Source organism: Coregonus lavaretus (genome assembly GCF_964263955.1).
Source record: "Coregonus lavaretus genome assembly, contig: SUPER_36_unloc_1, whole genome shotgun sequence".
NCBI lineage: Eukaryota > Metazoa > Chordata > Actinopteri > Salmoniformes > Salmonidae > Coregonus > Coregonus lavaretus.
The window spans coordinates 2,118,488-2,145,987 of NW_028167175.1; the positions used below are offsets into that span (position 1 = coordinate 2,118,488).

A 27,500-nucleotide genomic window follows, 5' to 3' on the forward strand; every position below is an offset into this window, starting at 1 on the left:
GTCACACACAGCATGATGTTAAAGGATAAGCAGTCACACAGCATGATGTTAAAGGATAAGCAGTCACACAGCATGATGTTAAAGGATAAGCAGTCACACAGCATGATGTTAAAGGATAAGCAGTCACACAGCATGATGTTAAAGGATAAGCAGTCACACAGCATGATGTTAAAGGATAAGCAGTCACACAGCAGGATGTTAAAGGATAAGCAGTCACGCACAGCAGGATGTTAAAGGATAAGCAGTCACACAGCAGGATGTTAAAGGATAAGCAGTCACACAGCAGGATGTTAAAGGATAAGCAGTCACACACAGCATGATGTTAAAGGATAAGCAGTCACACAGCAGGATGTTAAAGGATAAGCAGTCACACAGCATGATGTTAAAGGATAAGCAGTCACACAGCAGGATGTTAAAGGATAAGCAGTCACACAGCATGATGTTAAAGGAAAAGCAGTCACACACAGCAGGATGTTAAAGGATAAGCAGTCACACAGCAGGATGTTAAAGGATAAGCAGTCACACACAGCATGATGTTAAAGGATAAGCAGTCACACAGCAGGATGTTAAAGGATAAGCAGTCACACAGCATGATGTTAAAGGATAAGCAGTCACACAGCAGGATGTTAAAGGATAAGCAGTCACACACAGCATGATGTTAAAGGATAAGCAGTCACACAGCAGGATGTTAAAGGATAAGCAGTCACACAGCATGATGTTAAAGGATAAGCAGTCACACACAGCAGGATGTTAAAGGATAAGCAGTCACACAGCAGGATGTTAAAGGATAAGCAGTCACACACAGCATGATGTTAAAGGATAAGCAGTCACACAGCATGATGTTAAAGGATAAGCAGTCACACACAGCATGATGTTAAAGGATAAGCAGTCACACAGCATGATGTTAAAGGATAAGCAGTCACACAGCATGATGTTAAAGGATAAGCAGTCACACACAGCATGATGTTAAAGGATAAGCAGTCACACAGCATGATGTTAAAGGATAAGCAGTCACACACAGCATGATGTTAAAGGATAAGCAGTCACACAGCATGATGTTAAAGGATAAGCAGTCACACAGCATGATGTTAAAGGATAAGCAGTCACACAGCATGATGTTAAAGGATAAGCAGTCACACACAGCATGATGTTAAAGGATAAGCAGTCACACAGCATGATGTTAAAGGATAAGCAGTCACACAGCATGATGTTAAAGGATAAGCAGTCACACAGCATGATGTTAAAGGATAAGCAGTCACACACAGCATGATGTTAAAGGATAAGCAGTCACACAGCAGGATGTTAAAGGATAAGCAGTCACACACATCATGATGTTAAAGGATAAGCAGTCACACAGCATGATGTTAAAGGATAAGCAGTCACACAGCATGATGTTAAAGGATAAGCAGTCACACACATCATGATGTTAAAGGATAAGCAGTCACACAGCAGGATGTTAAAGGTAAAGCAGTCACACACAGCAGGATGTGTTTGTGAGCGCCGACATGGTGCCTGTGCTCTAGCAAAGGAAGCGCTGTCTTCCTCACAGAGACGGATGAAACGGTAATTATGACAACCAGGCTGTTTCTCGTTCACTGCAGCTAGGTGACCAAGTTCTTGTATTGTTGCCTGTGCCAGGAGTGTCATTGTCAGCACGTTTCTCTGGTCCTTATGTAATTGAAAAGAAACTAAGTGAAACTGACTACGTGATACAGACTCCTGATAGAAAACGCCAATCTCGTGTGTGCCACATTAACATGTTGTAGACATACCACACCAGACCCGTCACTCAGATAGACGGTCCAGAGAAACTGGCCGAGACGGCTGTCTCTATTGCTGCTGCGGCTGTAGAGGGAGGTCATGTTAATGATGTGGACGGAGACGGTTTGGAGTTGCGCAATACTCAGCAGCAGTGTGCTAGATTGCCCAATTCAGAGATGCTGCTGTCTCTCCTGTCAAGCCTGATTCATTTAACGGACGGACAGTCAGATGATATTGTGAGACTATTACACAGCTTTCCATGTCTTTTTAATGATGTTCCGTCATAGCACAAATGTGTTAGAACATGACATTAATGTTGGAAACGCTGCACCTATCAAGCAACATGCTTATCGTGTCAATGTCTCTAAAAGAAAGATAATGAGGGATGAGGTTGGTTATTTGCTGGAGAATAACCTGGCTATGACGAGTTCAAGTCCTTGGAGTTCTTCGTGCATTCTGGTTCCCAAACCTGATGGGACATCCAGGTTATGTACGGACTATCGAAAGGTCAATGCTGTCATAGTGCCCGACTCGTTCCCCAGACTGGATGACTGTATTGACACTGTTGGTGCTGCTACTTATGTAACCAAACTAGATCTTCTAAAAAGGTTACTGGCAGGTGCAGTTAACCTCACGTGCCTCAGACATCTCTGCCTTTGTGACTCCAGACCACTTCCTAAAATATGCTGTCATGGCATTTGGGATGCGGAACGCACCAGCCCCTTTCCAACGCCTGGTTAACACAGTATTGGCTGGAGTTCCTAATTGTAGTGCTTACCTTGATGATCTGGTAATTTATTCAACTGAGTGGTCAGATCATATTAACACTAAGGGTAGTGTGTGAACGTCTAGCAGCCGCTTCTCTAACCCTGAACTTAGCAAAGTGCGAGTTTGGGAAGGCCACTGTTACTTATCTTGGTAAACAGGTCGGCCATGGTCAGGTGCGCCCTGTAGATGCCAAAGTCTCAGCTTTAAATGCATTTCCCTCACCTACCACCAGAAGAGAGCTACGCCGCTTTTTAGGGATGGTTGGCTACTACCGTAGTTTCTGTAAAAATGTATCTGCGGTAGTTGCTCCATTAACGGATTTGCTCAGTCCGGCGAGAATATTTGTTTGGGTCTGAAGATTGTCACACTGCTTTCAACACTGCTAAAGAACTCTTATGTAGTACCCCTGTTCTTGCTGCGCCAGATTTTGAACGGCCGTTTAAACTGGAGGTAGATGCAAGTGCCAGAGGTGCTGGTGCTGTTCTACTGCAGCCGGACCAGAGTGGAGTGGACCATCCTGTCTGTTATCTTTCACGGAAATTTAACAAATGTCAGACGAACTATTCCACCATTGAACAAGAAGCTCTAGCTTTGTTGTTAGCTCTGCAGTACTTTGAAGTTTATGTTGGTTCCAGTGCATAACCAGTGATAGTGTATACTGACCATAACCCCTTAGTTTTCCTCCACCGTATGTACAACCAGAACCAACGCGTTGGGCACTTGTAGTGCAAAATTATAATTTGGAGATCCGCCACAAAAAGGGTTCGGATAATGTGTTTGGCAGATGCTTTGTCTCATGTTTAGAGATCTAGGTTTTTTTTTTTATCCCGTCAGGATGCTGTTGGTCTTTGAATGTTTGGTTGTTGTGATAGTATGTGTGTCGCAAAACCATTGTGGTTTGCTCTTTTAAGGGTGGGAGTGTTACGGATACAGGTATCCTGTGTCTTTTTGTGTTTTTCCTCTCCTTCTGCCCTAATCACAGGTGTCCTTTGTGTTCCTGATTGGTGGTCGTTGGGGTGTCCCACCTGTCCTACATCCGTTTGTCTGCTGATTGCTGAGGTGGACCAATCAGTGGACATTCCTCTGCATTGCACCACCTGTTTCTGGTTTGTCACTCACATCACACATCCCATTGTTTTAAAAGCCAGTCAGTTGCGTTTGCTGACAGAGACTCTTTTCGTTTGTGAGTATGGATACTGTGGTGTCCTGTTTTTTGTGTACTCACTCATTTGCTGGTTACTCTGTATGGTAACTATATTGTGTAAGTCGCTCTGGATAAGAGCGTCTGCTAAATTATGTAAATGTGTGTTCCTGGGAAAAGGGGGATTTAGCAAGTTGCCCTTGGGCATACATTACCTGTAGAAATAACATTGTCTAAAAACACTAGTTAGATCTGAGCAGACCACCCACTGTATTTTTGTATGGTTAGCAGTAGCTTAGCGGTTCTTGAGGCAGGCAAGATCAGTTTAGGGGGTTTTGACATTATTGTTTAATTCCTTGGGTCCTGCTCAGCCCTTTTTCCCAAACATTTACCGTGTGTTCATAATAAACATTTTGTGTTTGACGGTAGCTTATGGTTGTCGGTGTATTTTTGTTCTCACTGTTTCCGTGTCACTATTCTAATTTGCATGAGTTATGTTACGGGTCTCTTTTCCATCCACCCTAGACTTTTAAAGCCACGGGGTTCGTAACACATACACAGTAGGATGTTAAAGGATAAGCAGTCACACAGCAGGATGTTAAAGGATAAGCAGTCACACAGCATGATGTTAAAGGATAAGCAGTCACACAGCAGGATGTTAAAGGATAAGCAGTCACACAGCAGGATGTTAAAGGATAAGCAGTCACACAGCAGGATGTTAAAGGATAAGCAGTCACACAGCAGGATGTTAAAGGATAAGCAGTCACACAGCAGGATGTTAAAGGATAAGCAGTCACACAGCAGGATGTTAAAGGATAAGCAGTCACACACAGCATGATGTTAAAGGATAAGCAGTCACAGAGCATGATGTTAAAGGATAAGCAGTCACACAGCATGATGTTAAAGGATAAACAGTCACACAGCATGATGTTAAAGGATAAGCAGTCACACAGCATGATGTTAAAGGATAAGCAGTCACACAGCATGATGTTAAAGGATAAACAGTCACACAGCATGATGTTAAAGGATAAACAGTCACACAGCATGATGTTAAAGGATAAGCAGTCACACAGCATGATGTTAAAGGATAAGCAGTCACACACAGCATGATGTTAAAGGATAAACAGTCACACAGCATGATGTTAAAGGATAAGCAGTCACACAGCATGATGTTAAATGATAAACAGTCACACAGCATGATGTTAAAGGATAAGCAGTCACACAGCATGATGTTAAAGGATAAGCAGTCACACACAGCATGATGTTAAATGATAAACAGTCACACAGCATGATGTTAAAGGATAAGCAGTCACACATAGCATGATGTTAAAGGATAAGCAGTCACACACAGCAGGATGTTAAAGGATAAGCAGTCACACACAGCAGGATGTTAAAGGATAAGCAGTCACACAGCATGATGTTAAAGGATAAGCAGTCACACACAGCATGATGTTAAAGGATAAGCAGTCACACACAGCATGATGTTAAAGGATAAGCAGTCACACAGCATTATGTTAAAGGATAAGCAGTCACACAGCATTATGTTAAAGGATAAGCAGTCACACAGCATGATGTTAAAGGATAAGCAGTCACACAGCATGATGTTAAAGGATAGGCAGTCACACACAGCATGATGTTAAAGGATAAACAGTCACACAGCATGATGTTAAAGGATAAGCAGTCACACAGCAGGATGTTAAAGGATAAGCAGTCACACATAGCATGATGTTAAAGGATAAGCAGTCACACACAGCAGGATGTTAAATGATAAGCAGTCACACAGCATGATGTTAAAGGATAAGCAGTCACACACAGCATGATGTTAAAGGATAAGCAGTCACACAGCATTATGTTAAAGGATAAGCAGTCACACAGCATTATGTTAAAGGATAAGCAGTCACACAGCATGATGTTAAAGGATAAGCAGTCACACAGCATGATGTTAAAGGATAAGCAGTCACACAGCATGATGTTAAAGGATAAGCAGTCACACAGCATTATGTTAAAGGATAAGCAGTCACACAGCATTATGTTAAAGGATAAGCAGTCACACAGCATGATGTTAAAGGATAAGCAGTCACACACAGCAGGATGTGTTTGTGAGCGCGGACATGGTGCCTGTGCTCTAGCAAAGGAAGCGCTGTCTTCCTCACAGAGACGGATGAAACGGCACTATGACACCCAGGCTGTTTCTCGTTCACTGCAGCCAGGTGACCAAGTTCTTGTATTGTTGCCTGTGCCAGGAGCGTCATTGTCAGCACGTTTCTCTGGTCCTTATGTAATTGAAAAGAAACTAAGTGAAACTGACTACGTGATACAGACTCCTGATAGAAACGCCAATCTCGTGTGTGCCACATTAACATGTTGAAGACAGACCACACCAGACCCGTCACTCAGATAGACGGTCCAGAGAAACTGGCCGAGACGGCTGTCTCTATGGCTGCTGTGGCTGTAGAGGGAGGTCATGTTAATGATGTGGACGGAGATGGTTTGAAGTTGCGCAATACTCAGCAGCAGCGTGCTAGATTGCCCAATTCAGAGATGCTGCTGTCTCTCCCGTCAAGCCTGATTCATTTAACGGACGGACAGTCAGATGATATTGTGAGGCTATTACACAGCGTTACCCAGACTGGATGACTGTATTGACACTGTTGGTGCTGCTACTTATGTAACCAAACTAGATCTTCTAAAAAGGTTACTGGCAGGTGCAGTTAACCTCACGTGCCTCCGACATCTCTGCCTTTGTGACCCCAGACCACTTCCTACAATATGCTGTCATGGCATTTGGGATGCGGAACGCACCAGACCCTTTCCAACGCCTGGTTAACACAGTATTGGCTGGGGTTCCTAATTGTAGTGCTTACCTTGATGATCTGGTAATTTATTCAACTGAGTGGTCAGATCATATTAACACTCTAAGGGTAGTGTGTGAACGTCTAGCAGCCGCTTCTCTAACCCTGAACTTAGCAAAGTGCGAGTTTGGGAAGGCCACTGTTACTTATCTCGGTAAACAGGTCGGCCATGGTCAGGTGCGCCCTGTAGATGCCAAAGTCTCAGCTATAAATGCATTTCCCTCACCTACCACCAGAAGAGAGCTACGCCGCTTTTTAGGGATGGTTGGCTACTACTGTAGTTTCTGTAAAAATGTATCTGCGGTAGTTGCTCCATTAACGGATTTGCTCAGTCCGGCGAGAATATTTGTTTGGTCTGAAGATTGTTACACTGCTTTTAACACTGCTAAAGCACTCTTATGTAGTACCCCTGTTCTTGCTGCGCCAGATTTTGAACGGCCGTTTAAACTGGAGGTAGATGCAAGTGCCAGAGGTGCTGGTGCTGTTCTACTGCAGCCGGACCAGAGTGGAGTGGACCATCCTGTCTGTTATCTTTCACGGAAATTTAACAAATGTCAGACGAACTATTCCACCATTGAACAAGAAGCTCTAGCTTTGTTGTTAGCTCTGCAGTACTTTGAAGTCTATGTTGGTTCCAGTGCATTACCAGTGATAGTGTATACTGACCATAACCCCTTAGTTTTCCTCCACCGTATGTACAACCAGAACCAACGCCTTATGTGTTGGGCACTTGTAGTGCAAAATTATAATTTGGAGATCCGCCACAAAAAGGGTTCGGATAATGTGTTTGGCAGATGCTTTGTCTCGTGTTTAGAGATCTAGGTTATTTTTTTATCCCGTCAGGATGCTGTTGATCTTTGAATTTTTTGTTGTTGTGCTAGTACATGTGTCGCAAACCATTGTGGTTTGCTCTTTTAAGGGTGGGATTGTTACGGATACAGGTATCCTGTGTGTGTTTTTCCTCTCCTTCTGCCCTAATCACAGGTGTCCTTTGTGTTCCTGATTGGTGGTCGTTGGGGTGTCCCACCTGTCCGACATCGTTTGTCTGCTGATTTGTCTGCTGATTGCTGAGGTGGACCAATCAGTGGACATTCCTCTGCATTGCACCACCTGTTTCTGGTTTTTCACTCACATCACACATCCCATTGTTTTAAAAGCCAGTCAGTTGCGTTTGCTGACAGAGACTATTTTCGTTTGTGAGTATGGATACTGTGGTGTCCTGTTTTTTGTGTACTCACTCATTTGCTGGTTACTCTGTATGGTAACTATATTGTGTAAGTCGCTCTGGATAAGAGCGTCTGCTAAATTATGTAAATGTGTGTTCCTGGGAAAAGGGGGATTTAGCAAGTTGCCCTTGGGCATACATTACCTGTAGAAATAACATTGTCTAAAAACACTAGTTAGATCTGAGCAGACCACCCACTGTATTTTTGTATGGTTAGCAGTAGCTTAGCGGTTCTTGAGGCAGGCAAGATCAGTTTAGGGGTTTTTGACATTTTTGTTTAATTCCTTGGGTCCTGCTCAGCCCTTTTTCCCAAACTTTTACAGTGTGTTCAAAATAAACATTTTGTGTTTGATGGTAGCTTATGGTTTTCGGTGTATTTTTGTTCACACTGTTTCCGTGTCACTATTCTAATTTGCATGAGTTATGTTACGGGTCTCTTTTCCATCCACCCTAGACTTTTAAAGCCACGGGGTTCGTAACAGACACACAGCAGGATGTTAAAGGATAAGCAGTCACACAGCATGATGTTAAAGGATAAGCAGTCACACAGCAGGATGTTAAAGGATAAGCAGTCACACAGCAGGATGTTAAAGGATAAGCAGTCACACAGCAGGATGTTAAAGGATAAGCAGTCACACAGCATGATGTTAAAGGATAAGCAGTCACACAGCATGATGTTAAAGGATAAGCAGTCACACAGCAGGATGTTAAAGGATAAACAGTCACACAGCAGGATGTTAAAGGATAAGCAGTCACACAGCATGATGTTAAAGGATAAGCAGTCACACAGCAGGATGTTAAAGGATAAGCAGTCACACAGCATGATGTTAAAGGATAAGCAGTCACACAGCATGATGTTAAAGGATAAGCAGTCACACAGCAGGATGTTAAAGGATAAGCAGTCACACAGCATGATGTTAAAGGATAAGCAGTCACACAGCAGGATGTTAAAGGATAAGCAGTCACACACAGCAGGATGTTAAAGGATAAGCAGTCACACAGCATGATGTTAAAGGATAAACAGTCACACAGCATGATGTTAAAGGATAAGCAGTCACACAGCAGGATGTTAAAGGATAAGCAGTCACACAGCAGGATGTTAAAGGATAAACAGTCACACAGCATGATGTTAAAGGATAAGCAGTCACACAGTAGGATGTTAAAGGATAAGCAGTCACACAGCAGGATGTTAAAGGATAAGCAGTCACACACAGCATGATGTTAAAGGATAAGCAGTCACACAGCAGGATGTTAAAGGATAAGCAGTCACACAGCATGATGTTAAAGGATAAGCAGTCACACAGCAGGATGTTAAAGGATAAGCAGTCACACAGCAGGATGTTAAAGGATAAACAGTCACACAACATGATGTTAAAGGATAAGCAGTCACACAGCATGATGTTAAAGGATAAGCAGTCACACAGCAGGATGTTAAAGGATAAGCAGTCACACACAGCATGATGTTAAAGGATAAGCAGTCACACACAGCAGGATGTTAAAGGATAAGCAGTCACACAGCATGATGTTAAAGGATAAACAGTCACACAGCAGGATGTTAAAGGATAAGCAGTCACACAGCAGGATGTTAAAGGATAAGCAGTCACACAGCAGGATGTTAAAGGATAAGCAGTCACACAGCAGGATGTTAAAGGATAAGCAGTCACACAGCAGGATGTTAAAGGATAAACAGTCACACAGCAGGATGTTAAAGGATAAGGAGTCACACAGCAGGATGTTAAAGGATAAACAGTCACACAGCAGGATGTCAAAGGATAAGCAGTCACACACAGCAGGATGTTAAAGGATAAACAGTCACACAGCAGGATGTTAAAGGATAAGCAGTCACACAGCAGGATGTTAAAGGATAAGCAGTCATACACAGCATGATGTTAAAGGATAAGCAGTCACACAGCAGGATGTTAAAGGATAAGCAGTCACACACAGCAGGATGTTAAAGGATAAGTAGTCACACAGCAGGATGTTAAAGGATAAGCAGTCACACAGCATGATGTTAAAGGATAAGCAGTCACACAGCAGGATGTTAAAGGATAAGCAGTCACACAGCATGATGTTAAAGGATAAGCAGTCCATAAACTCAGACATAATAAGCCAGTATATCCCAATCATAAGAATACAAAAACACAACCATTAAGCATTTCCCAATCGAAATGTACACCTACTACTTCCCTTTGCAAAAAAGCATTTCACTTTTAGCACACAAAGTAACCTGTGACCTAAAGTTTAAAGTGGAACTGACAGCGTTTTAACTACTTTGCAGATATGAAACAATCAGACAATCATAATTTTAGTCACAAATTCCCAGTTTATGCCACAAAACCAACTTCTTAAGAGGTTTTACAAATAGGTTATTTTCGACTCAACGTTCCATGGCATACACTAAGGCATTGTTGGCAGAATAGATGGATGCAGTTCAATACATGTATAATATAATTCACCAATACATTTCTAGACAAAAACGGACTAATGTAACTAAGGCTGGGAATGTTAATACAATCAAACTAGTAAGGGCAACGATCACAAGTGAGTTATAACGTGGCTAATAGGCTAGCGTATCTATTTATGTAGCAAGCTAAAAACACAGAGCCTAGAGTTAGCTAGCTAGCTGCTAGGAGGATGTCATGTCATGCCATTGGAGGAGTGGGTGAGTGACTGACTTTTTCCCCTCATATCATTTTTCGGTGGATATACACAGCTAGAGATGCATCTTTAGCCAGTTAGCTTGGGTGCTTGGTTGGGACAAGCATGCATTGGCAGGCAAGCTGCAGAAGGACGAGGGGGCTACAATTCCCCATCGTTTATCAGTGCAATTTTGACTGCCAACTAGCTGGGTTTATCTAAATGTTCCTTTGTTAGATTTTAGCTCATCTTGCGCTGGCTAGCATTAGTTGTTGATCTTGTTGTTGTTGTTGATGTGCAAAACTGAGGGAGAGAGAGCTTACCTTTTCATGGTTGTTTGATCAATTTGACTGTAAAGTTCCCAAATGTAAGAGGACTCCCATGGTGTTTACATATTTGCAGAAATCCATTCAGGTGTATTTTTTGGCGAATGCATTCTAATGATCTAAAGTTGCGCCGTTGCAACTTCCTGTAAACACACAGTCCAGTTCAAAGTGAATGATGGCAGGCCCGTGTGACAAATGGTTTGTTTGTATAAAGGTCTTCTGTAGCTCTGATTCGCTATAGTGCACCAGTCTGTGTGTAGACTCCGGTCCTGGACAAGACATATGTTTTTATTAGGTTTTATTTACTGCAGTGTCTATTAATTGTCCAAACGCACAGCCGCTTTCTCACTCTATACTGCTATAGAATTTTCACAAATGCATTAGTATATGTAATTCCCAAACATTCTAAGAATTTTTGAAAACGTGGAAATTACCATATCTAAGTGGTCGCTTGTCAGATTTTTGTTAAGTGTCATATTCTTCCTGGGGGGTGTACATGAACAGAATTTGGCCCAGCGTCGTCCGGGTTTGGCCGGTGTAGGCCGTCTTTGTAAATAAGAATTTGTTCTTAACTGACTTGCCTACATATTCGTCGCCAAACCCACTGGCTCCAGGCCATCTACGTACATACCCCAACCAGAAGACCGTACGTACATACCCCAACCAGAAGCCATGGATTACAGGAAACATCCGCACTGAGCTAAAGGGTAGAGCTGCCGCTTTCAAGGAACGGGACTCTAACCCGGACGCTTATAAGAAATCCCGCTATGACCTCCGACGAACCATCAAACAGGCAAAGAGTCAATACAGGTCTAAGATTGAATCATACTACACTGGCTCTGACGCTCGTCGGATGTGGCAGGGCTTGAAAACTATTACAGACTACAAAGGGAAGCACAGCCGCGAGCTGCCCAGTGACACAAGCCTACCAGACGAGCTAAACCACTTCTATGCTCGCTTCGAGGCAAGCAACACTGAAGCATGCATGAGAGCACCAGCTGTTCCGGATGACTATGTGATCACGCTCTCCGTAGCCGATGTGAGTAAGACTTTTAAGCAGGTCAACATTCACAAGGCCGCAGGGCCAGACGGATTACCAGGACGTGTACTCCGAGCATGTGCTGACCAACTGGCAAGTGTCTTCACTGACATTTTCAACATGTCCCTGACTGAGTCTGTAATACCAACATGTTTCAAGCAGACCACCATAGTCCCCGTGCCCAAGAACTCTAAGATAACCTGCCTAAATGACTACCGACCCGTAGCACTGACGTCTGTAGCCATGAAGTGCTTTGAAAGACTGGTCATGGCTCACATCAACAGCATAATCCCAGAAACCCTAGACCCACTCCAATTTACATACCGCCCCAACAGATCCACAGATGATGCAATCTCTATCGCACTCCACACTGCCCTTTCCCACCTGGACAAGAGGAACACCTACGTGAGAATGCTATTCATTGACTACAGCTCAGCATTCAACACCATAGTGCCCTCTAAGCTCATCACTAAGCTAAGGATCCTGGGACTAAACATCTCCCTCTGCAACTGGATCCTGGACTTCCTGACGGGCCGCCCCCAGGTGGTAAGGGTAGGTAACAACACATCTGCCACACTGATCCTCAACACGGGGGCCCCTCAGGGGTGCGTGCTCAGTCCCCTCCTGTACTCTCTGTTCACCCATGACTGCATGGCCAGGCACGACTCCAACACCATCATTAAGTTTGCCGACGACACAACAGTGGTAGGCCTGATCACCGACAACGATGAGACAGCCTATAGGGAGGAGGTCAGAGATCTGGCCGTGTGGTGCCAGGACAACAACCTCTCCCTCAACGTGACCAAGACAAAGGAGATGATTGTGGACTACAGGAAAAAAAAGAGGACTGAGCACGCCCCCATTCTCATCGACGGGGCTGTAGTGGAACAGGTTGAGAGCTTCAAGTTCCTTGGTGTCCACATCACCAACGAACTATCATGGTCCAAACACACCAAGACAGTCGTGAAGAGGGCACGACAAAGCCTATTCCCCCTCAGGAGACTAAAAAGATTTGGCATGGGTCCTCAGATCCTCAAAAAATTCTACAGCTGCACCATCGAGAGCATCCTGACTGGTTGCATCACCGCCTGGTATGGCAACTGCTTGGCCTCCGACCGCAAGGCACTACAGAGGGTAGTGCGTACGGCCCAGTACATCACTGGGGCAAAGCTTCCTGCCATCCAGGACCTCTATACCAGGCGGTGTCAGAGGAAGGCCCTCAAAATTGTCAAAGACTCCAGCCACCCTAGTCATAGACTGTTCTCTCTGCTACCGCACGGCAAGCGGTACCGGAGTGCCAAGTCTAGGTCCAAAAGACTTCTCAACAGCTTCTACCCCCAAGCCATAAGACTCCTGAACAGCTAATCATGGCTACCCAGACTATTTGCACTGCCCCCCCACCCCATCCTTTTTACGCTGCTGCTACTCTGTTAAGTATTTATGCATAGTCACTTTAACTCTACCCACATGTACATATTACCTCAACTACCTCAACTAGCCGGTGCCCCCGCACATTGACTCTGCAACGGTACCCCCCTGTATATATAGCCTCCCTACTGTCACTTTATTTTACTTCTGCTCTTTTTTTCTCAACACTTTTTTTGTTGTTTTATTCTTACTTTTTTTGTTTAAAATAAATGCACTGTTGGTTAAGGGCTGTAAGTAAGCATTTCACTGTAATGTCTGCACCTGTTGTATTCGGCGCATGTGACCAATAACATTTGATTTGATTTGATTTGATCTATAAATCACTGCTAGGCAAATCCCCGCCTTATCTTAGCTCATTGGTCACCATAGCAACACCCACCCGTAGTATGCGCTCCAGCAGGTATATCTCACTGGTCATCCCCAAAGCCAACACCTCCTTTGGCCGCCATTCCTTCCAGTTCTCTGCTGCCAATGACTGGAACGAATTGCAAAAATCTCTGAAGCTGGAGACTCTTATCTCCCTCACTAACTTTAAGCATCAGTTGTCAGAGCACCTTACCGATCACTGCACCTGTACACAGCCCATCTGAAATTAGCCCACCCAACTACCTCATCCCTATATTGTTATTTATTTTTGCTAATTTGCACCCCAGTATCTCTATTTGCACATCATCTCTTGCACATCTATCATTCCAGTGTTAATACTAATTGTAATTATTTTGCACTATAGCCTATTTATTGCCTTACCTCCATAACTTGCTACATTTGCACACACTGTATATATATTTTCTGTTGTATTTTGGACTTTATGTTTTGTTTTACCCCATATGTAACTCTGTGTTGTTTTTATCGCACTGCTTTGCTTTATCTTGGCCAGGTCGCAATTGTAAATGAGAACTTGTTCTCAACTGGCTTACCTGGTTAAATAAAGGTGAAATAAAAATAAATAAATAAAAAGTTAAATAAAGGTTAAATAAAAATGTAATAAGATTTAATGTTGCTAAAATGCTGTCAGTTCCACTTAAAATGCGAACGTATGAAAATGTCTGCCTTCTTGAAGGCTAACATGTCACTGCGCAATAGCAAGCAGTAGTTTTCCCACGGTCTAGCTATCTAGCTAGCTTTTGTTGTCAGCGGCTGCAGCAGCTGTTATCAAAGAGGATGTTGTTGCTAATTTGTTAGCTTCTCCCTTTTCAAGAATAACTTTTAACAACAAGTTAAGTTTCAAATGATCATCATCTGGTGAGTGGAACTGTGTTTTTTATTGCAGCGTGCTTGCTGTTGTTAGCCATCTCTTTGAAAATAACTTGTGGTAAAAACGGTCCCACTCATTAAGTCAAAATGTGATTGGTTGATTCCACTGTCACTCCAAAATGTTGCCCTAATACAGTTGAATAGCAGATGCCTTTATCTTGCTTCTGATGGCCTAGCCAATGGCTGATTTAGCTATCTAGATCTGATTGGATCTTTTTTTCCTCTTATATGCCATTTAGCAGACTCTTTTATCCTCTTCAGTGTTAACCCTTTCCATTCCAACAAAAACTTTAAATCAGAACATCATTGAAAATAATATTATTATAATTATAATATTATTATAATCATTATTTTATCAATTCTTAGCCCTTCTCTGAAGGCGTAGAAGGCCCATTGTTCCCCACTGTGTTTGGGTTAGTAATAATTTGTAGAGTGGCTCTATTTTCCCTCAGCATGCATTTTTTTCACTAATCTGAATGTCTAAAGAATCCATATGTTCTGAAATATGAACACAGAAATACTGGACATTTTGAACTATTATTATGGTGGTGATTTGACAAAATTAATATCATGGTCTTGAATTGGTCCCCCCCCCCGTCCACCCGTCCCCCCCCCCCCCCCCCCGTCCCCCCTCTTCCAATAACACGATACTCCACACGACAACCCGTCACCATCATCATTCAGAATCTCCGTTAATACCTAGCGCTAACATGTCATGAGTTCTGATATTATCCACATTCTGATTGTGATATTTTATGAGAAGTGCCTACACACGGTATTAAAATGGATCTCTTATCCGCCCACTGTGTCTGCATTGTGACCACATTTCCTGGTCCCTCCCTGTCAGAATTTTTTTCTCTCACAGCTAGTCCTTCAAAAACAATATTGATGTATTTATTTTAAGACACAAATGATTGGCATAAGTCAATGGGGGCCACCTGTCAATGATTTTAGAGGGTGGGATAAGGATAATGTAAATGGTTTCACTGTACAGATCTGTCTAAACTTGTAAGAAGATATCCAAACACAATGGATCCCTGGCTAGATCTGGAGGTGGTCAGGAAGATCTGAACACAATCAGATCACAGTGTGTCTTGCCATGCCAGTTATGTCTGAATAAGGTTTCAGAAGGAGTTATGCCATGCCAGTTATGTCTGAATAAGGTTTCAGAAGGAGCCATGCCAGTTATGTCTGAATAAGGTTTCAGAAGGAGCCATGCCAGTTATGTCTGAATAAGGTTTCAGAAGGAGTTATGCCATGCCAGTTATGTCTGAATAAGGTTTCAGAAGGAGTTATGCCATGCCAGTTATGTCTGAATAAGGTTTCAGAAGGAGTTATGCCAGTTATGTCTGAATAAGGTTTCAGAAGGAGTTATGCCATGCCAGTTATGTCTGAATAAGGTTTCAGAAGGAGTTATGCCATGCCAGTTATGTCTGAATAAGGTTTCAGAAGGAGTTATGCCATGCCAGTTATGTCTGAATAAGGTTTCAGAAGGAGTTATGCCATGCCAGTTATGTCTGAATAAGGTTTCAGAAGGAGCCATGCCAGTTATGTCTGAATAAGGTTTCAGAAGGAGTTATGCCATGCCAGTTATGTCTGAATAAGGTTTCAGAAGGAGTTATGCCATGCCAGTTATGTCTGAATAAGGTTTCAGAAGGAGTTATGCCATGCCAGTTATGTCTGAATAAGGTTTCTCAAGCCTTCATTACTTTAGCACCAGGACATCCATCCATACTGAGTAAATACAGACGCATTTAAGCGGCAATCTGCAGTTCGAACAATTACAAAGGAGACACCCCGCCACTGATATGGTAAACAGCTGAGGGATGGGGCTGGAGAAATGTGACCACTTTCAAATTCATAGATAGAGCTCTGGATACAAGGACTGACCATCCATGATACTGTATCACAATTATAGTTTGACCATGTTTCAGGCTGTACAGTGTTTGTTTACATGGAGACGGGTTAAAGAAGGATTTTTAAGCCTTGAGACAACTGAGACATGGATTGTGTATGTGTGCCATTCAGAGGGTGAATGGGCAAGACAAAATATGTAAGTGCCTTTGAACGGGGTGTGGTAGTAGATGTCAGGCGCACTGGTTTGAGTGTGTCAAGAACTGCAACGCTGCTGGGCTTTTCACATTTAACAGTTTCCCGTGTGTATCAAGAATGGTCCACCACCCAAAGGACATCCAGCCATCTTGACACAACTGTGGGAAGCATTGGAGTCAACATGGGCCAGCATCCCTGTGGAACGCTTTTGACACCTTGTAGGGTCCACGCCCACGACGAATTGAGGCTGTTCTGAGGGCAAAAGAGGATGCAACTCAATGTTAGGAAGGTGTTCCTAATGTTTTGTACACTCAGTGTATTTTGAGTTCTGATGGGGTACGAAAGTTGAACTAAGCTAATGAGGCAACTGTAAGTTATATTCTTCAAGAATCAATGGGTATACATCATCAATATTTAGAAGTCTAAAAATGGATGTAGCTACTGCAGATTGTCCCTTTAAGATGTTGTCTGGGTATGAACTGAATCCTGCTGTTAGTATAAAAAAAAAAAGGTTGAACAAAGGAAAAAAGATTTTGAACCACAGGGTATTGTCCTAATCTGACTGAGCTTTTCCGCCAGCTAATTAGCTCTCGACTCGGACCAGGACGATGCAAAAAAAAAAAAGAACTTTTACATTCTTCTTTCAAACATTATTTCTCCCTACCATTTAAACATTTAATAAATATTAACATTTAAAGCTTTTCATTCATGTATATACAAGAACTATACAATACACATAAGGATGTTATGAACTGCAAGACAGGAATGAGGTAATGCACAACTTGAAACAGCGTGACATCAGACCAACCGCTCTGCAGACTTACAGCATTCTCTCTTAACTTCTCAATGACGTCATCATACTTTACATTCCGTTGGCTGGCTATTAGTTTCTTAGATAATAATATGCTGCTGAAATTTACACTATATACAAAATTACTTGAAAAATATATCAAAAAAATATCAATAATGTTTTTTCTTTTTATCTTTTAAAGCATATGTGAGTTTTTCCACAAAGGCAATGTGCATGCTACAGTGGGGTTGGCTTTGCAAACAGACTTGACCTGTTGACCTTTTGATGACCTCTGAGGTCAATCTCTTGTAAATGGTTGTTTGGGAAGCACATCAACAATAAGAGCACCAATGGGGAGAGGTTACAAAGCTCCCTGGAGGAAGTGACATCATCACCAAGACTTTGCAACATCATCACCAAGACTTTGCGACATCATCACCAATACATTGTGGCATCGTCACCAAGACTTTGCGACATCATCACCAATACATTGTGACATCATCACCAAGACTTTGCGACATCATCACCAATACATTGTGACATCATCACCAAGACTTTGCGACATTATCACCAATACATTGTGGCATCGTCACCAAGACTTTGCGACATCATCACCAATACATTGTGACATCATCACCAAGACTTTGCGACATCATCACCAATACATTGTGACATCATCACCAAGACTTTGCGACATTATCACCAAGACTTTGCAACATTATCTCCAATACCTGTGACATCCTCACCAAGATTTGTGAAATCACCAAGACTTGTGACATCATCACTACAACTTGTGACAGCCCCCAAAGTAAAGGTTTTTGTCCGTGCCACAAAATATCTTCACAATATTAAGTTCAATAAGTAGTTCTGATGCACTTTCAAAATATGTTTGCACAACTGTACACAGATCAGGAAGTAATGGTAGCAATGCAGTCGTCACATTGTTTAACATGTACACAGATTAGGAAGTAATGGCAGCCAATGCAGTCGTCACATTGTTTAACATGTCTTGTAGTCATTTTAGTTTCAGCACCTTTTAATTTTCTTGTTTTTCTTCCATTTCTTAACTGAAGCAGAGAGGGCTGAGTGATGCAGTGCAAATCGCTCTGCTGGTTCGATGAGGTAACCATTACTGGTCTAAGTCCACTGGCATGTTAATTTATTCTTGCAGCAATCGGTTGAGAGTCCAGTCCAGGATAATCCCTCAGATGGTTGTAATAATGTTGTAACGTTGTAATAAAGTTGTCACATTGTAACATTGTAACGCTGTAACACTGTAATGCTGTAACAACGTTGTAATAACGTTGAGCTGACGGAAGTCATGGTGGACCATATTACTGAGCAGCAAGTCACAGGATAAGTCAGGGATCATGTCACCACATGGGACATGGTTCTGGTTGTTCTGGTTCTGTGAGCTGAGTCCCTCTCTGATCCTACATCCTCCCTTCTTGACCTGGCAGCAGCCACGCCAGCCACAGCTCCAGCAGGCCCGGGTTCAGGGCCGGGGCCGGCGGCTTGGCCTAAAGAGCGGTTGTTTGGACTGCTGTGCTCTTTAGATGGCGATAAAGCAGGGTCTCCATTGGAGTCTGGAGCAGCGTTGGGCCGGAGCCGGGGCCGGAGAGGCGGGCTGGGACCTGGAGGTAGAGAAGGGAGCACAGGGACCGAGTCTCCATCCCCGACCCCCAAGGAAGGACCCTTGGGAGGGACCGCACCCGCCGACGGTGAGGTGGTCAGGCCCTGGGCAGTGGAGCGAGGCCGTCTAGGGGTCTTAGTGGTTCGGGGTGGGCTCTGGGTAGTGGTGTGGGGGAGCGGGGTGTCTGATGGTAGGGTGGTGGAGGCGGTGGGGTTAGGCTGGGTGGAGGTCTCCTGGTCTGGGCCAGTCTCAGAGTCTGAGGATCCTCCAGTCTTGTGGAGGTCTGGGGATGGAGAGAAGAGGGTGGTGAAGCCTTCCTTCTTGTTGCAGGATTCACAGCACAGCTTGTTGTAGCCAGGGATGGAACAGTAGCGGGCTAGGACCTCCATCTGGCAGAATATAGACTTGTCCCCAAGACATGGCTCATCTGTGGGGTGAGAGCATAACACAGTCAGAACAGACACGTAGACATTACCGCTCTCTCCTCACGCTGTAGTGACCTTAACCCAACACCTAGCAACCTCTTCAACCGTATCCCGTTCCGTTGGCATTCACTGAAAACTTGTGTCTTTCTCGTGGCTTTTCTTTTGCAAAATAACTATGAATTAACTGACTTATTTTCAAATAAATGTGTATTACATATAACATCACATTAAGGTGAGGGCTATTCTCTGTATTACAAGGAACAATAGAAGGTCTACTTCTCTCCAGTAGCTGGCATATTCTGTCTGTTCATAATTCACCTGTGGGAACATGGCGTTTCTCAACACCCATGAATGATAAGAGGCCATCTGCGCTCTTTTAAGGTCCTTACTACTGAATATTGTCACACACACACTGTCGAAATAATGAATAAATCCAAAACTGAGGCTTGAATGCAAAATAAAGATGTTTATTAAAACACCCGACAACCGAAATAGTTGGCCAATACTATCCGAGAGATTGTTCGTGAGGACATTACCTCTGCCTTTGACTTGCAATTAAAACCGATAAATGAATCTCTTGCACTGCTGTGGATACCTACTCAACTGAAGTGGAAAGTTTGGAGACAGTGGCCAATGTGACAGAGAAGTGACTCCATGACCTGGATGGGGAACGACCAATGGCTGGGTTTCCTTGTGGGTCCTGTTTTTTTGTTTCACTAATTGATTTCATACCATTATCTACACATCTCATTTCTTTCATCAAGAAAATAGAAATTCGACATATGAGCTTGTCTGACCACCACACTTACTACTGCCTACTTCAGATTTCTGCATCTCCTAAAAGAGCCACAAGATGGTGTTTCAACGTTTCATTACTACATAAACCTATATTCTGTGATCAAGTTGAAATTAAACTAAAATAATTCAGAATGATCAATAAAAATTCAGTCGATGACCCCCGGATTCTATGGGATGCCAGCAAAGGATTAAAAAAATTTAATAACTGCATTTGCATCTGTGTTGAATAAATCACAATTAAAGAAGGTATCATAATTTGAAATGTTAACTGTGTTAGAGTGTTCTCAACAAACACTGTTTTCAGACCAGATAGCTATTACTCTTTCCAAAATCAAGGTCCTTTTTAGCTCAGTTGGTAGAGCATGGGGCTTGCAACGCCAGGGTAGTGTGTTCGATTCCGGGGACCACCGCTACGTTAAAAAAACCTGCGTATGCACACATGACTATAAGTCGCTTTGGATAAAAGCGTCTGCTAAATGGCATATTATGATATAAGACAGAAGTTAATTTATTGACAAGACTGAGAGCAGAATTTGCGATCCATCGAGTAAGGCAACCATTACTTCCATGGTCCCGTTGTTTACTGGCCAACAAGCTACGCAGTAACGATCAATTAGCTGATACAGCAACTATTAAAACTGAAACAGGGGAATTACTATCAGAACCCAAATTAATCAATCAAAGATTCTCCTGCTTTTATAAAGAACGGTACACCTCCGATTGTAAATCCACACCAAGTCAGACTAAGTCCTTTCTAAAAAGAATAAAGAACACCTCTTCTCTCAACAGAGGAAGCCACCTCGCTGCGAGCCCAAATCTCTCTATGAACTCAAAAGGGCATAGAACACCTTCCTAATACTGAGTTTCACCCCCTTTTGCCCTCAGAACAGCCTCAATTCGTCGGGGTATGGAAACTACAAGGTGTCAAAAGCGTTCCACAGGGATGCTGGCCCGTCTTGACTCCAATGCTTCCCACAGTTATGTCAAGTTAGCTGGATGTCCTTTGGGTGGGTGGACCATTCTTGATACACACGGAAAACTGTTGAGTGTGAAAAACCCAGCAGCGTTGCAGTTCTTGACACACTCAAACCAGTGTGCCCAGCACCTACTACCATACCCTGTTTAATGGCACTCAAATCTTTTGTCTTGCCCATTCACCCTCTGAATGACACACATACACAATCCATGTCTCAATTGTCTCAAGGCTTAAAAATCCTTATTTAACCTGTCTCCTCCCCTTCATCTACACTGATTGAAGTGGATTTAACAAGTGATATCAATAAGGGGTCATAGCTTTCACCTGGATTCACCTGGTCAGTCTATGTCATGGAAAGAGCAGGTGTTCCTAATGGTTTGTATACACAGTGTAGTTCCTTCTTTAGATAAAACCATTGCCAGAAACTTTAACAGAATGCTCAAATCAATTAAATCCGACCTCAGTAGATGGAATAATATCCCATTTGCGGCTGAATTTCTGTAGTTCAATGCTTCCCATGGCTCTGGCTATTGGGCAGAAAGTCATAGTACGGTTTCAAAATGTACACGGCAAGGTGAACGATCCCGGATAAAATTAACACATTTACAAAGAGGGAAATATGTAGGAGGACTACCTGTACCAGAGCTTAAGTTGTATTTCCAGGCACTAGCATTTCACCCCATTCAAAATTGGTTTAGACATGATTCTTCTCCACCCTGTCTCCTATTGCCCTGGAAGAAGTGGTCTTCACTGATATATCCCTTTAAACAATGTCAACTATGTTTTAGTCCTATTATTGCTCACATAATTTATATTTGAAAAACAATGTAACTGGGAATCAAAATGGCATGTCCATACTCCAATATTTCATAATAATGCCTTGCAATCTGGAGGGCGACCTTTTGACCCCCAATGGTCCAAATGTGGAATCCGTACCCTTCCCGATACCATGGACATTAATGGTTTGAGAACATTCCAAGGCAACATGTTTTGTAAATATATTTAAAACTATGCTGGCCTATGGAGTCCCTTGGGAAACCCAACTGCCGAAACATCCAACGATGGGATTTATAAATAAATGATCTGGGCTCCTGAAAGGACTGATCTCTATAATATATAAACAATTTTTGGAAAGCTCATATTCTGAGCTAGCCATTAAAAAAAGTATGGTCCACAGATCTAACTGAATCTGAACCACCCTTTAACTGGAACAGAATATGGAAAAATATGACCTTGGCATCCCGTAATCCGAACCACCAATTTATACATGTTAAGTTTATTCACAGACTGTATTTAACACCAAAGAAACGTTTTACGATGAAATTGGCCCCAACTCCCAACTGTTCACTGTGTCCCCTAAATCAGGTAGACACATTCATTCATATGATGTGGGAGTGCCCTGCAGTTAAATGCTTTTGGGCAAAGAAAAATATATATATATTCGAAGTACGTGAATTTAAATATTAAATGCTTTCCATCTATTATGTTACGCAACGATGATAGCCCCTTGAATCGCTCAATCAGAGAAGATTACTGCTGGCAGGCAGCACTGCTGCAAAAGAATGGTTGACTCTAAGATGGCGACCACCTCACTCTCTCCCATTTAACCAGTGGATACAGTTACTATTAGAAGTTATAACATTAGAATTATCGACAGCAACAATAAATGGTGCTAGTCAAGGAACAAATCAGATGTTTAAAATGGTAAGCCGCTAAGAATAAAAATAGACTAGAATCCAATAAAATACAATAGAAGCATCCCATGCTCACTTACTGGAGGAGATTTTGTGGACAGGATTCTCAGGAACAATCTGATGTACACCCTCCGTCTTTGTCGTTGAATTCTCCATCGCTTCTATATTGAAAGGGGGCAGCGATGACTGTCCTGTTTTTACCAGAAGATGAGAGAGGGCAAACTTTACAGATTATTACATGGTGGGACTTTCAAGGTTTTCATTGGTTTTCCAGAAATCCAGGTTGGAGGATTCCAGATTTCCTGCTTTTTCCTTACTTGTTCTAGTAATGTACCAACTGGGATTTCTGGACATCCTGGACATTTTGGGAAAGTTACTTTGGGAAGGGTGGTGGTTCTATGCAGTGATGTAAAGTACTTAAGTAAAAATACTTTAAAGTACTACTTAAGTAGTTGTGTGGAGTTCCACAGGAAATCCAGGGGCGGCTGTAAAATAGGCTGGCCTCCTCAACCTTGAATGGCCTTCAGACCTGTCAATCACCAATCATTGTGATTGGCCATGGTAGCCAAAATAATGGCGTTCACAGCATTTTTATACATGACCCTAAGCATGATGGGATGTTAATTGTTTAAATAACTCAGGAACCACACCTACCGTATGTGGAAGCACCTGCTTTCAATATACTTTGTATCCCTCATTTACTCGAGTGTTTCCATTATTTTGGTAGTTACCTGTATGTTGCCAACAGTGGTGTAAACATACTTTTAGGTAGTTTTTGGGGGTATTTGTACTTTAGTCAAAAATATAAATGGTAAAGTACTTTTACTTCACTACATTCCTAAATAAAATAATGTACTTTTTACTCCATACATTTTCCCTGACACCCAAAAGTACTCGTTAGATTTCGAAAGCTTAGCAGGACAGGAAAATGGTCAAATTCCCGCACTTATCAAGAGAACACATGGTCATCCCTACTGCCTCTGATCTGGTGGACTCACTAAACAAACATGCATTGTTTGTAAATGTTGGAGTGTGCTCCTGGCTATCCGTAAATGTTAAAAACAAGAAAATGGTGCCGTCTGCTTTGCTTAATATAAGGTATTTGAAATGATTTATACTTTTACTTTGATACTTAAGTATATTTTAGCAATTACATTTACTTTTGATACTTATGTATATTTAAAAACAAATACTTTTAGACTTTTACTCAAGTAGTATTTTACTGGGTGTCTTTCACTTTTACTTGAGTCATTTTCTATTAAGGTATCTTTACTTTTACTCAAGTATGACAACTTTTTCCACTACTGGTTCTATGTGGAACCATAATGACTCACATAGACCTTCCATCTCTTTAACGGTTCTTTGCAGTTCAGAAAATGGTTCTTTCCTCTTTTAGTGATCATTAAAATGTAGGGGAGGCGGCTCATTCAAATATTTTGAGGCGTGGTTTGTTCGCAGCTCTTTTTGTGCAACCGTGAGTGAGAGTGTCATGTCAGGATATCTAATCTGTAGTGTTATGCCATTACATATTATATATGACAATGGCCTGTGATGGTGTCTTGTGAAAGACTCATGTATGGCCTTGTGTCAATTGAGAAACAGATGACTAAGTCAGTCATTGGGTCTCACTTCTCTCCTCAGGGACCCCCAGCTGTTCCAGAGGTAGCTCACTTGATTCAACTTGTCAATGAACACAATAATAACACCTACAGAGTTTTAACAATATAATATGGCTGACCAGAATAAACAACCCTGCATGGTTCTTCAGAAGGACCTACGAAGAACCTTTCAGATTGACAAAGGTTCTTTATAGAACCATTCTCCATAAAGGTTCTATAAAGAACCATAAGAAAAGGGTTGTAACCATAGTGGAACCCTTTTTTGATGCTATATATATTACCTTTTATTAATGGTTCTTCATAGAACATTAGCACCATAAATGTTCTATTTAGAACCTTGAGCATGGTTCTTTATAGTACCTTCAAAAGAAAGGTTCCATATAGCACCAAAAAGGGATTTTCTATGGCAGCGGCTCCTGAACTAGGGGTCGGCTGATATGAAAATGGGGTCACGGAAGAATTTATAAAATACTTTATTTTGTTAAATATTTGGTATATTTAGTCTTTGTTTGTATATATATATATACACACAGGGCCGTGAAAAAATATTTCCCCCCTTTTTGATTTTCTCTGTGTTTGTATATTTTTTATACTGAACGTTATCAGATCTTCAACCAAAACCTCATATTAGATAAAGGGAACCTGAGTTTACAAATAACAAAAAAATCGATACTTATTTTATTTATTTAATTATAACAAAGTTATGCAACACCCATTCCCCTGTGTGAAAAAGTAATTGCCCCCTTACACTCAATAACTGGTTGTGTCACCATTAGCTGCAATGACTGCAACCAAATGCTTCCTGTACTTGTTGATCAGTCTCTCACATCGCTGTGGAGGAATTCTGGCCCACTTTTGCATGCAGAACTGCTTTAACTCAGCAAAGTTTATGGGTTTTCAAGCATGAACTGCTTGTTTCAAGTCCTGCCACAACATCTCAATTGGGATTAGGTCTGGACTTTGACTAGGCTATTCCAAAACTTCAAATGTGTAGTTTTTTTGTTGTTGCCATTTTCATGTAGACTTGATGGTGTGTTTTGGATCATTGTCTTGCTGCATGACCCAGCTACGCTTCGCACCGGGACGTCAGTAACCAACAATACAACAAGGGAACCAGTAGCCTGTGTCCTAATGTGACATAAACATGGTCTCACACAAAGCAACAACACAAGGCGCCATCTGTTCCTAACTCCCCAGGTAATCATAGCTCTTAAGAACCCCTGTTGCTCTCCTCTCCTGAATGTCTCCCATTCATGTTTGGACAACTCCCCTTTCATCCTCCTCTGTAGAGCGCCTTTGGAATACTACAGAAACACACACACAGAGACACACACACACAGCCAGACAGATACACACACAGAGACACACACACACACACACACACAGACAGACAGATACACACACACACACACACACACACACACACACACACAGACAGACAGACAGACAGAGACACAGACACACACACACAGACACACACACACACAGACAGAGACACACACAGAGACACACACACACACACACACACACACACACAGACAGAGACACAGATCTCCCCACCCTGGTCCTCCTTGGCCCTTTGAGAGAAAGCATTATGAGGCCACACCAACAATTTGTTGTTTTGTGTGAGACCATGTTTTGTGTGAAAATAGGACATTTAGGCTACTGGTTCCCCCATGGTGAGGTGTATAGTGTTGGCTACTGGTTCCCCCATGGTGAGGTGTATAGTGTTGGCTACTGGTTCCCCCATGGTGAGGTGTATAGTGTTGGCTACTGGTTCCCCCATGGTGAGGTGTATAGTGTTGGCTACTGGTTCCCCCATGGTGAGGTGTATAGTGTTGGCTACTGGTTCCCCCATGGTGAGGTGTATAGTGTTGGCTACTGGTTCCCCCATGGTGAGGTGTATAGTGTTGGCTACTGGTTCCCCCATGGTGAGGTGTATAGTGTTGGCTACTGGTTCCCCCATGGTGAGGTGTATAGTGTTGGCTACTGGTTCCCCCATGGTGAGGTGTATAGTGTTGGCTACTGGTTCCCCCATGGTGAGGTGTATAGTGTTGGCTACTGGTTCCCCCATGGTGAGGTGTATAGTGTTGGCTACTGGTTCCCCCATGGTGAGGTGTATAGTGTTGGCTACTGGTTCCCCCATGGTGAGCTGTGTGTAGTGTTGGCTACTGGTTCCCCCATGGTGAGGTGTATAGTGTTGGCTACTGGTTCCCCCATGGTGAGGTGTATAGTGTTGGCTACTGGTTCCCCCATGGTGAGCTGTGTGTAGTGTTGGCTACTGGTTCCCCCATGGTGAGGTGTATAGTGTTGGCTACTGGTTCCCCCATGGTGAGCTGTGTGTAGTGTTGGCTACTGGTTCCCCCATGGTGAGGTGTATAGTGTTGGCTACTGGTTCCCCCATGGTGAGCTGTGTGTAGTGTTGGCTACTGGTTCCCCCATGGTGAGGTGTATAGTGTTGGCTACTGGTTCCCCCATGGTGAGGTGTATAGTGTTGGCTACTGGTTCCCCCATGGTGAGGTGTATATTGTTGGGTACTGGTTCCCCCATGGTGAGGTGTATAGTGTTGGCTACTGGTTCCCCCATGGTGAGGTGTATAGTGTTGGCTACTGGTTCCCCCATGGTGAGGTTTGTGTAGTGTTGGCTAGTGGTTCCCCCATGGTGAGGTGTATATTGTTGGCTACTGGTTCCCCCATGGTGAGGTGTATAGTGTTGGCTACTGGTTCCCCCATGGTGAGGTGTATAGTGTTGGCTACTGGTTCCCCCATGGTGAGGTGTATAGTGTTGGCTACTGGTTCCCCCATGGTGAGGTGTATATTGTTGGCTACTGGTTCCCCCATGGTGAGGTGTATAGTGTTGGCTACTGGTTCCCCCATGGTGAGGTTTGTGTAGTGTTGGCTAGTGGTTCCCCCATGGTGAGCTGTGTGTGTAGGATGTGTATTGTTGGTTACTGATGTCCATGCGTCCATGTGTCCATGCGTCCCCAACACAGCAGTGTTCCAACATGGCAGGTAATCATAGCTTTCTAAGACTTCATAAAGGAGTCCCTAAATGTGTTTCACCTCCTGGAAGTCACTCCTCA

General features: G+C 42.9%; 2 protein-coding genes across 2 annotated transcripts in view; one reads left to right on the forward strand and one right to left on the reverse strand.

Moving 5' to 3' along the window:
- Window positions 1-27,500, forward strand: part of LOC311111094 (A disintegrin and metalloproteinase with thrombospondin motifs 14-like) — a gene marked incomplete at its 5' end in the record, with an annotated part of 276,043 nt that overhangs the window by 213,995 nt on the left and 34,548 nt on the right. The gene's annotated exons all lie outside the window — the stretch shown is intronic.
- The window catches only part of LOC311111066 (A disintegrin and metalloproteinase with thrombospondin motifs 14-like), a gene marked incomplete at its 5' end in the record, with an annotated part of 19,407 nt that continues 9,289 nt past the window's right edge, over window positions 17,383-27,500 (reverse strand). Inside the window, 2 exons of the mRNA XM_084189064.1 lie at window positions 17,383-19,333; window positions 22,880-22,990. Coding sequence (XP_084045190.1) covers window positions 18,642-19,333; window positions 22,880-22,990 — 803 coding nt within the window. The 3' untranslated portion in view covers window positions 17,383-18,641. The remainder of the gene's footprint in view (window positions 19,334-22,879; window positions 22,991-27,500) is intronic.